The 11,487-nt window shown below is 51.6% G+C and overlaps 1 protein-coding gene across 1 annotated transcript; it reads left to right on the top strand.

The window, feature by feature from the left end:
* Positions 1–1,591: 1,591 nt before the first annotated feature.
* LOC110472685 (zona pellucida sperm-binding protein 3) lies at positions 1,592–4,461 on the top strand. The gene is made up of 9 exons (XM_031504831.2): positions 1,592–1,969; positions 2,339–2,457; positions 2,541–2,644; positions 2,806–2,983; positions 3,060–3,180; positions 3,282–3,373; positions 3,444–3,589; positions 4,006–4,113; positions 4,328–4,461. Exons 1-9 carry the CDS (start codon positions 1,592–1,594, stop codon positions 4,459–4,461), a joined length of 1,380 nt encoding a protein of 459 aa, XP_031360691.2.
* The last annotated feature ends 7,026 nt before the right edge of the window (positions 4,462–11,487 follow it).

Here is an 11,487-nt window from a genome sequence, read left to right as displayed (position 1 = left end):
GAGCACTGCTCCTGCACCCTCCCTTGGTGCCGGGCTTGGCTGCCCTGGAGCTGGGTGCCAGGGTGGAAGATGTCTCGGGCTGGGCACTGACCACACAGCGACCCACAGGGCTGGGACCTGCACCTGCAAAGTGCTAGCTGTTCCAGGGGTGAGAAATCCACACTGGAGAGGGAAAACGTGGGATGGGGCTGGGCGAGGATCTTTGGGATCCTGGATCCTCCCCTGTGGAACAGCATGAACGGGGCTTTGGGAGCAGGCACTCATCCCTGGAGACCTAGGTCCCACCGAGGTTGGGTGGATCAAATCCTGGACTTCCAGGGCCATTCCTGGTGTTGGGATGGGGAACGAGGCTGTGGGAAGCAGGAACATTGCCTCCCATCCCCATGGGTACCTCTGGATGCAGGAACATGCCCTTCCATCCCAAATCATACCTCTGGGTGCAGGAACATCCCCTCCCATCCCTCTGGAGCCCCCCAAGCAGCCCTATCCCCATGGATAAACCATTCCAGGGCAGCTTCAGGATGAGCCAGGCCGGGAGCTGCACCATTCCTGCAGAATTCATGGAGAGGGCTGGAGACATTTTCTGTGTCCCATCATTTATTCAACATCCCTAAAAGCACCCGGGACAACGCCGGGACACCGGGATGGTGCCAGAGGGGGATGTGGGAATGTAGGAGTGACATTATGAATGCTGCAGGGCACAGCAGGACCTGACTCAAGAATTTCCACCAGGAATTCGGGCTGGGTCGGAGCTTTGCTCTTCTCCTACAACTGGCTGGAGTAGGTTCCCTCATCCCAAACACATCCCACAGATCCTGGAAGAGGAAGCTAAATGCTCCAACCCCGTTTCCCGGTAAAAATCCCCACCAGGAATAAATCCCGAGGCCAAAATCTCTCCCAGCTCTCCCATCCCTATGGATGAGGAGTGGGAATTCTCCGGGAATGTCTGCAGGGCGCGGGGACGACTCAGCCGGGCCCTGCCACTCTCCTGAGTGTCCCCAGCTCCTCCCGCAGCTGCGCAGGGCCATTGTCACCCTCCTGTGCCCACCAGCGGCGGTGCCAATCACCGCAATTAACACCCGCAGGCTAATTAATCTCTGGATTCCTCCTGCCGGTCCCTAACCGCCTCTGCCCCTCTGCTCTCCATGCAAATGAACTCGTTATGGTGCCCTCATTAGCCAGGCGCAATTCCAGGGAAATCGGGCACGAGCCGATCCCAAAGCGCCCGGGTGGGATTGGCACATCCGCAGTTCTGAACGCACCGCCTGGATTTTGGGAATTCCTGGGAAGATCCGGGGGGAGATGCCCGAGAAAGCCTCGCTGGCCAAAATCGGCTCCAGCTCAGGGAGCGAGGGGGACACGGGTGACATTGGTGCCACCACAGCCGAGCAGGACATGGGACAAACGGGACAATTCCCGGCTGCAGGGGGCGGGAATCGCCCTCGGAAGGGATGAGACCCAGCTGGATCCCGTTATCCCGAGTGCAATCCCCAGCTGGATCCCGTTATCCCTGCCGGGAATCCCCCGGGATGTTCCCATAAAAAGCTCCCGAGCAGCCCCTTTGCCATGCGCTGCTTTTCCTGGGGTCAGGATGGGGTTTGGGAGCCGCTTTGGGGTCGCTCTGCTCTGCTGGCTGTTGGCTTCGGCCGCATCCTCTGATCCCTGGGGCTTTCCCTCGGGGAATTCCGGGCCGTGGCGGCTGCGGGGTGACTCCCGCAGGTCGCAGCCCTGGGCGCGGGTGGATCTGTCGCAGCTGCGGGCGCTGTCCCCGCGGCCCGCGGTGGCCGTGCGCTGCCGGGAGGGGCAGCTGGCGGTCACCGTGCGCAGGGACCTCTTCGGCACCGGCCGCCCGGTGCGGGCAGCGGAGCTGAGCCTGGGCACGGCCTCCTGCCCGCCCCTGTCCACGAACGCCGCCCAGACCTTTGTCACCTTCGTGGCCGCGCTGCACGAGTGTGGCAGCACCCTGCAGGTGAGTGGCACCGGGGCCGGGCGGCCACGGGGTGAAGGTGTCACCCCGAGAGATGCCCCGGTGCAGGAGCTGGCGGGTTTGGGGTGAGGAGTGCCCGGAGCAGGGGTGGATTTTGGGGTGTGGATCTCGTGGATGACACACGCACTCAGTAGTGGGTTTGGGATCGGATGAAGGAATTTATGGGATAATGGGTCCTGAGGTGCTGTGCCTGAGTCCTGGAGGTGCTGGCCTCCTTCAAGCCGGTGCCTTGTTGGAATGCCAGCACACAGCTCCGTGGTATCCTGTAGGATCGGGAAAGTGGCTTTTGTGTCCCTGCTGGTGCCGAGTTTGTTTTCCAGGTTTTTCACCTCTCCCAAATTCTCCTTCCAGGTGACCCCAGACTCCCTGATCTACAGAACCACTCTGTTCTACAAACCCACCCGTTCTGGCAACCCCCTTATCGTGAGGGCCACCCCAGCCGAGGTCCCCATTGAGTGTCACTACCCCAGGTGAGTGGTGGGGGCTGTCCCCGTGCTGCCATGGCCCTGAGGTGCCGCTGCCACCCCAGGTAATTCCCGTTGCTTCCCTTCAGGAGGAGCAACGTGAGCAGCGGTGCCGTGCACCCCACCTGGGCCCCGTTCCGCTCCACGGTGGCGGCCGAGGAGCGGCTCCGGTTCTCCCTGCGCCTCATGGACGGTGGGTGCAGCCCTGGTGGCCTCGTGTCCCTCAGCTCCCCCTGGCTCCTGCGAGCCCCAGTGGTGCCAAATCCACCCCACCGGGGTTACCACACAATTAAGCGGTCCCACGCTCCCAGGAAGTCCCCAAAGTGACCCTGTCCCCTGGGATCTGCATTCCAGACGAGTGGAGCAGGGAGCGGCTCTCCAATGGTTTCCAGCTTGGGGACAGCCTCCGCTTGCAGGCCGATGTCACCTCGGAGGGCCATGTGCCCCTGCGGCTCTTCGTGGATCAGTGCGTGGCCACCGCCAGCCCCGACAGGAGCTCGTCCCCCCGCTACGCCTTCATCGACCTGGGCGGGTAAGGCCGGGCTGGGGCTGGCTGCGGGATCCCGGGCTCCTGTGGGGGATCCCGGCTGATTCCCAGCCCTTTCCAGGTGCCTGGTGGACAGCAGGGCAGAGGACACCGGCTCAGCCTTCGTGTCCCCGCGGCCCCGGCCGGAGTCCCTGCGGTTCCTGGTGGATGCCTTCAAATTTGCCGGAGACACTGGGAACTTGGTGAGGTGTTACTTCCATCCCTCCTCTTTTCTTGGTTTAGCCGTGGAAAAAAGCCCTAAAGTCTCCAAGGTTAACGGATTTTCCTTGATTTCCCCTGCCAGCTCTACATCAGCTGCCACCTGCGGGTGTCCCCGGCGGCTGAAGCCCCGAATTCCCGGAATAAAGCCTGTTCCTTCAGCAAAGCCAGCGGCCTGTGAGTGTCCCTGCTGCGGGGAGGGGACCCGCCCAGCCCGCAGAGGGGGTCACAGGTGACTCTGTTCCAGGTGGGCACCTTTGGAGGGCACCGCGGCCATCTGCAGCTGCTGTGACACCGGCAGCTGTCCCTCTCCCGCGGGAGATTCCCGGGAATTCCGCGCTCCGGCCGCACGGATGGGCAGGCGTGTGAGGAGGGATGGCCCCGACCAGAGAGGTGTGTCCCAAAGGTGTCCCCAGGGCCCCTCGGGCTGGGCGAGTGGGGTTTTGGCACAGTTGAAGGACAATCCTGGCTCCTCTCCGGTGTCCTTAGGGGGAGGGATTTTAAAAGGAAAGAAGGGAATTTTGGGGGGCTATTGAGGAAAAATTCTGTGTGGATGGGGAAACCCTGGCACTGCTGTTCATTCCTGGAAGTGTCCCAGGCCAGGCTGGAGCCACCTGGGATACTGGGAGGTGTCCCTGCTCATGGCACTGGATGGGCTTTGAGGTCATGCCATGATTCTATCCTGATTGTGTCCTTGCATTTAAAACCCCTGGAATTCTGCTCTTCTGGTGTCCACCTTCCTGTAATTCCCAAATTCCAGCCCAAGCAGGAATTCCCTCTCCTGGGAGCTCATTCCCATCTTTTTCCAGGTGAGCCCTCAGGGCCAACTGAGGCTGATGTCTCTGTGGGACCCATCCTAATCCTGGAATCTGCAAGCCCCTCTGGAAGTCTGGGATCAGCTGGGAACACCCCCCAAGGTAGGGGTCATTGTGGGGTGGGTCTTTGTGGGGTTGTGTCTCCTGGTGTCACACTGGGGTTGCTCCCATTGTGAATTCCCAGGGATTTCACAAAGGGACTTTCTAGAGCAATCCCCCAGGGCTGCCCTTTGGGCTCCTTCCCAAAGATGCCCAAGGATTGGGTGGAGGCTGGGAAGCAAGTGGCTGAGTGTTGAAAGGGTTTTGTCCTTTCCAGGTGCTGCTGGTGGAATTCCTGTGGTGATCCAGGGGCTCCTGCTGACAGCAGCCACCCTGCTGAGCCTGACTGCCCTGGGAATGCTCCTGTGGCTGTGCCGGAAAAGGCTCTGTCCTCTGGGAATGTCCCAGTGATCCCAATAAAGAGAATAAGCATTTCTGTCACCTCCTGGTGTTCTCTGTGGGGCGGGAGGGGCTCCAGACAGCTTTGGATGGGAATCCATCCTCTGGGAAAGAGATGGGGTTGGGGATCTGGAGCTGCTGCCGCCTGGAAGCGATTCCCAAACCTCCATGCACTTGGATTTGGGAAGTACAGGTGGATTTTCCAAAGGCTGTGTCCATGGAAAGGAATCCTAAACAAGGTGTGGCCCCTATTTAAGGGATTTATTGGTGTTTTGAGGCTCTCAGTGAGTTCTTGATTTTTGGAATTCCTGTTTTCCCTTCCTTATCCAGTGAGATGGGGGAGTTCTGCTCCAAGATCCCCTGAGGGATGCAAGGGCAGCTGGAATTCTGGGATTTTGTTTGTTTTTGGTGCTGAGTTTGGCTTCCCTACAGGGGAAAACCTCAGGGATGGGAAAGGGCGTGTAAGTGCTTCTGTTTTGCAGGGGCTGGATGGGAATGAATTCCATTGTTTTTATGGAGTGTGAGAGCTCTGGGATGAGCACAGCAATGGGATTGCTTTCCTTGGGCCATGGTTGGAGCTGCAGACTCTTCCTGAGAAGATCCCAAACCTGGGCCTCCCATTCCAGGGCAGCTGCAGATGTGGTGGGTTCTGAGGATGTGTGGGGGTAGGAAAGGACAGCCTTGGGATGGGTGCCCTCCACACCTCTGCACTCCTCTTCTCCAGCTTGTTTTGTCTCCAGAGAGCTTCTGGGGACATCCTGGGCTGTTGCTGCCTTTTGGTGGTGTGGTCGTGGTCCAGCCTTTGAGGCCATCTCTGCTGCATGCAGGTAGAAAGCAGGACTTGAGATTTGCACACCTAAACTGCTGATTAGAACTCCATAAACTATCCACCAGCTCAGATCCACCTGAGTGATCTCTGGCTCTTCTCCTGTGACAGAATTGCCACAGTCAGTAGGGTGGCAGATTCAATTACTGTCATGGAATAAGATCCTCTCCAAGACTTTCTGAGGATTGAGCATCCAAAAATTGGCATAATTGGAGTAAAGATAGAGGAACAGTTAAAAACTGCATGAGAGAGAAACTGAAAAATTGTGAAGAAAAGGGAATAATATGTGAGATGTTGTAAATGTGTTTGGAAGCAGCGTGTCATTGTAAGGAATACAAAGAAAAGGAAATGAGAATGTTACAAGATGAGTTTGAACAAAGAAAATGACAAAAAGAGCTGTTATCCCTGTGAATAGAACAATTGCAGAAACAACTGGGGTGGGGAGAAAGGAAAAGAGTAGAGGACAAATTAGAATTTATGATCTGGTATATTGGTTCCCATAAAGATCCATTAGTTAATTGCATCCCCAGAAGACTGGGATGGAAATATGTGGAAGGGGAGCCTGACTGGGAATGTAGGGATGAGAGTAGTGAAGAGAATGAATTAGGTGAATTGTAGTTTAAGTTAGCCCCTCTTATTAAAAATTGAAGTGCCCCTTGGGCTCCAAGTGGGTAAGCAAAGAAATACCACCACAGCCATTCTGTGGGACCCTCTTCAACAGGATAATCTGCAAGATCAATATGGCCAGAAGGCTGGCAAGAGTGGAACTGGGTATTTTTGTGGTGTCTCTTTGACCAGGAGAGATCATATGGAAACCCAAAGTGAAGCAGAGGTGGCTTTTGGGGCCAGAGGTGTTTTTTAACAAGGGAAGCAGATTTGAACAACGGATCACATTCCTTTACATGCTGAACAGCTTACTGTGCAAGGGAATGGATCACTGCAGTGAGACAAAGGTTGCTATCCCTGTGTATTCACTGAGCAACCTTTAACCTGTCCCAGCTCCCACAGACCCCAGGCTTTGAAGGTGAAACCTCTGCTCTTTTAAAACTTTATCCTTTTATGGAAAGAGACCAACAAAAGACAACAGTGGAGCTAAACACGACATTAATGCTGGGTGGATGCACCTGGCTGCTCACTTGGAGGGGTGATCAGCTTGGACTCTCCCCACTGAGACTTGTCCTGTTTCCCTGTCCAGGACCAACACTGGGTTATACCCAAATCCCCAAACCCGTTTGAGCCACATCTACTTTATCCATCAACAAGCCTGGTGTATGGAGTGAAAACCCTCAGGTCTTTCATTTGTACAAATCAGTATGGAAATGGTTGTAATCATGTTTAAGCCTGAGTGAATTGCTTTTGCAAATTTTGCATTGCAAAAGCAAGCTGTAATTGTACAAATTTAGGAGTCCCACCCATTAACATGGATTTGGCAGAGGGAAATGTAAGCACAATATGTGAAAGACAACCCCCCAAAAATGAAGTGGAAATTTACTTGCTCAGTTTCCAATGTGCTTCCATTGAAAAGGGGTATAGAGCTAACCGGGCTGGTAGCTGCTCAATGACTGTTACATAAGAAGATGACACAGGAAGAGAAATAGTATCAGATGTCATTTATCATTTATCTGTTTGTCTTGGAGATTTAATTTAAACTAGGATTGTTTATATCAACACAGCAAAAACTACCCTACGATGTATCCTACTACTTCTTGGACCTGTTGCAATCTTAACTCCACAGATTTCTGAAATTGAGCCCAATGGTATTAAAAAGACAGGCTAGCAACAAGTGATCCTTAATCCATTATGAAGCCTCAGGCCTGTGGAACTGTCACTGCAGGTTAAGATCTCTGCACTTAAACCTACCTGCTTATCATCCCTAAATCCATCTGCACAGGGCTGCTCACAGGCTTGCACAGCTGAACCTTCCCTTCTCCAAAACGAGCCAGGAGAGGTGTGACTGGCATCCCAGGAACAGGATTAGGAGTATTAAATAAACAGCATGCATGCTGAAGTTTTGGCAAATAAATTAAGCTTGGCAACAAGTGCTTTGTATGAGCAAGAGCACCTGTTAAAATCTTCTTTGTTGGCATTAGGAACTGGTCAATGTCTCCTGGCTGGTATGTTGTCTAAATAGCAAAGAATTATTGGAAAGGATCCCCACCTAACTGTAAATGCAGTTGGCATCACCCAGAATCATGTTTCCATTGCTCTCAGCTGTATCCAAGCTCAGTTGCAGGTGCAATCCCCTCCAGCAAAAAGGGAAAGTGATGAGGGCATTTTACCCACTGAGTTTCAAAAGGTAATTTGGGTAATTTCAACTCAAAAAGTATTTTAAAAATATTTATTTTAATTCAAAAAGCATTTCCTGTTTTGGTGGTATCTACTAAATTTCACTTACGGCCACACCAGAAGTAGGGTACAGCTTTTATCTTAACTCTATACAATGCTTAATGGCTGGAGTTGATGATTTTTATCTTAACTCTATGCAATATTTAAGGCTCTTAACTGCATGCAACGTTTAATGACTGGAACTGATAATTTTAGAGGTGTTTTCCAGCCTACATCATTCTATAGACCCAATCATTACATTGGGATTGAATGAACATGGAATTGTACTCTGTTAAAACCTGGAGTATGGGCTCAGCAAAACAGGAACAAATGGCAAACTGTCACTGCTGCCACATGTGTTGTGCAGAAACAACAAGGATTTATTTGTGAATGTAATACTGCTAAGACCCAAGACATTTGTCTTGACACTGAACAAAATGTTTGTCATTTTGAAATACATCCCAGAGAGACCTCTGAGACTGTACTTGGCTGTGCTGGGAATGGATGTGTTTGCATGAGAGCCCTTTGTGCTTCTCTATTTATAGAGACTATGCACAATCCCTCAATTCCTGCATCTGTAATTTTATTAAAGTTATGGGATGCAACTTTAGCTATGCAGCCACAACCCACCACATCACAGCAAAAGTGAAGAAGGATGGAAAACATCACTAGTGAGAAAATCTGCTCAGGCGGTCACCAACAGCCACCACAGCTATAAATTAAATCTTGCACCTAACTGTAGTCTTGTTAATCATTGTTGTTTTGTGTTCATTATACTTCTGTTTATATGCCAAATTACAGCTTATATCAAAGTATAAGAGCTATGAGTGGATGTGTGGGTATTAAGGGATCAGCAAATCTGACATGTTATCTTATTTATCAGCCTACTCCCCACTCAGTAAATTAACTTCCAGCTCAGATCTGCCTCAGTGATCCCTGACTCTTCTCCTGCAACACAGGGTGTGATAGTCTCTGAGTTGAGGTGCACTGCAGGATTTTAAGTCATCTTTTCTCCTGTTCTGCTCCATTTTTCCTCCCCTAGCTGAGACTCTCCGTGCTCTGTTGCTTCATCTCACTTGCCATGAGTTGGGATGGGGTGAATTTATGTTCAGTGGCTTTAGGGTCAGTGTTAGCTAACATCAAGCTGAGAGGGGACACTGAGACATCCCCAGCACTAAACCAGTGCAGGAATTGGCATTATACTCGCTCTGCCTGGTGCCCTCCAGGTCTGGAGTGGGGGAATAGGGGAGGGGTGGGCTGGGAGGTGGAGGAACAGATGCTGTGGTTATTGTTGTTTGCAGGTTAGGGTGTGAGCTGGTAGTGCAGAGCACAAAAGAGAACCCAGACCCACCTGGCTGTCCAGACTGGGTGTGCTGCATCTTTAATGTGTTTGTATCCAAATTTCTACAAACTCTTTACAGAAGAATAACCCTGATCTGACAAAAATTAATGAACTTTAAGTCCCTCAGTCCTTCTGGTGGCATTGAAGACTTCTGCCTGTGTCGTAAATTCAAAGAAAAGCTGCCATTCTGGGGCTTAAACCTGGCATCTGAGGGACAAAACCAAGCTTTAAACAGCTGCAAAGAGAGCCAAGGGCTGGGAGCTGAGCCCTGCTGCCTGTGTGTGCACACCAGCATTGGATTTGACAGTGGCCAGGCTTGTTTGCCCCTCTGATGATACCAGATGACTCCTTGGCCCACTGCATCATCTGGAGAAAAACAGCTGAACAAATGGAGATGTGCAGGTGATCTACAGTTCAGGGACTTGTTTTCTCTCTTGTGGGCTTTGGCATTTATTTTGTTTTGTTTTTCACTGCTGAGCTCTGAGGGGATTTGGATATTTGACTCTCCCCAGCCTGCTGGCCTTGGCAGGAAGGTTTTAACTTCTCAGCACTGAATAAGGTAACTGTGAGAGTGCGAATGCTTCAGCCAGATGATTTATTACTCAATAAAGCCATTTGAGGAGCTGGAAATGGGATGTGATTTGTACTCGGGGCCTGTGCTGGCTTGCTGGGATGAATTCAAACCATCACCTGTGAGTGCAGCCTTTGCAGCCACTGGGATCCCACTGCTGCTCCCCCCATTTTCTTCTCCCTGCCCACACAGGATTATCCAGCCCAGATATAATATCTTCATCCCTGCTGAACTGCTGAGAAATCCTGTGCCAGCTGTTTTTGAGAGGGAAAAAAAAAAAAAGGCAACTATTTTCTGATTTACAAAACTTAGAGAAGGGGAGGGAGGAAACGTGGGGTGCAGAGGCACCGGGTAGAATAAGAATAATTGGGCAATTTGCCACATCCTCTTAAGCAATTCCACGGCCTCAGAGCTTTGGGAAACTTTGCTTGCTGATACCACCTGTGAACATACCAGTGCTGTGTGTTTCTGTGCCACCTTCATGTGCACAGGGAAAAATGCTGAGCTGAGAGATTTGTCTCTGCCTGGGCCACAGAGCTCCTGTGAGATCCTGCTCAGGTCAGCAGGGTGCATTTTTGGGTGTCTTTGTTACTGTGCCGGAATCTGAGGTATTGATGATTCTGAGATTGTAGAAAGTCTCTGTCTGTCAGCCCCGCTGCCAAAGAAGAAGCCATAATTGGTCTGTGCTGGTTTCCAGGTTGTTTATTCTGTTTATCTCTCACATGTTCTGCTGCCCTGCCCAGCTCTGTCCTGCAGGGCAGCGTGTGGGGCTCTGCCCTCAGTGGGATGTTACAAACATTAAATACCAGAAACTCCCTGGGCTGGATTTACAAGAACGTGCCAATATCTGTCACCTACGTTGGACAGTGTGTCCCCAGCCTGAACCAACAGAAAAATGCCAACACCACAGTGAAACATGGAGGGCATGAAGAAGGAGAAAAAGGACAAGGCACACCCAATTTCCTCCATCTTGTCCCCTTTGAACCCCTAATCTATAATCCTGAAATTTTACTTTTGCACCCGTGCCACACTTAATTATTACTGATATCAAACACTCAGAGCTTGTAATTGATCCTGTAAGACTGAAAACTCTTTTCCATGGACAGAGATCACAGCCAGTGTCTCTGGGGGCTCTGTCCAGGGGGTTCCTGAGCCCTGCCAGGGTCCCAGACCTGCCAGGGCAGCCAGAGGGAAGCCCTGGATTCCCACACTACTGCAAAGGTTAATGAACCTTCCTACATCTCGTGCTGTTGTGCATCACAGAACTTGAATGATGAGATTTTCTTTAGCTTTGCTGAGTGCTGCTGCTTTGTGCAGCCACTGGCCCAACTGGGAGGGTGTCAAGCCCTCATCTCTGGCCTCCACAGAGCTCTGAGGGGTTTAGTGCTGCCCCAAGGCAGTCCAGGGATGCTTGTCCAGCTCCTCTGTTGGGGTTTGGAGTCTCAAATAATGACGAGGTAAGGAAAGGACTGGAATAGGGAAGCAAAGACAGGTCCCTTCAGTTCCAGCTGCATCCCCCAGGCACCAGAGACGTGGCAGGGCTGGGTTGGTGGGTCTGTGCTGGGGCTTGAGCAGCCACCCCTGTCCTGCCAAGCAGGCCCCCTGCTCCTGGGGACAGCCACCTGCTTTTACATGGCTTTAACCCTGCTGCTGGGAAGGGCTCTTGTTAGTTTTCCCAGATTTTCAGAGATGGGGCCACTGAGAGGTGCTTTAAAAGATTTAATTCCTTTATCAATCTCCATGAAGGGTAAAACATAAGAGATGTAAAACTAGATGCCATTCTATCAGAAGTCAACCCATTTCCTGCTTACAATACCTTATAAATGCTTTTCACCTTATTTGCTTTTGCTACACAAGGCTGCTAATTCTTCTAACAACACTCACCTATATTTTTACGCCATGTGTTCCTGCTACAATGCATCTTTCACAGTTCTAATTTCCCAAAATATCTGGTCTTTTTGCAAGGCCATATTT

Source organism: Lonchura striata, chromosome 14 (genome assembly GCF_046129695.1).
Source record: "Lonchura striata isolate bLonStr1 chromosome 14, bLonStr1.mat, whole genome shotgun sequence".
In the NCBI taxonomy this organism is placed as follows: Eukaryota; Metazoa; Chordata; class Aves; order Passeriformes; family Estrildidae; genus Lonchura; species Lonchura striata.
The sequence above is the reverse complement of the archived record's forward strand: the minus strand, read 5'-3'. Positions and strand labels throughout refer to the sequence as shown.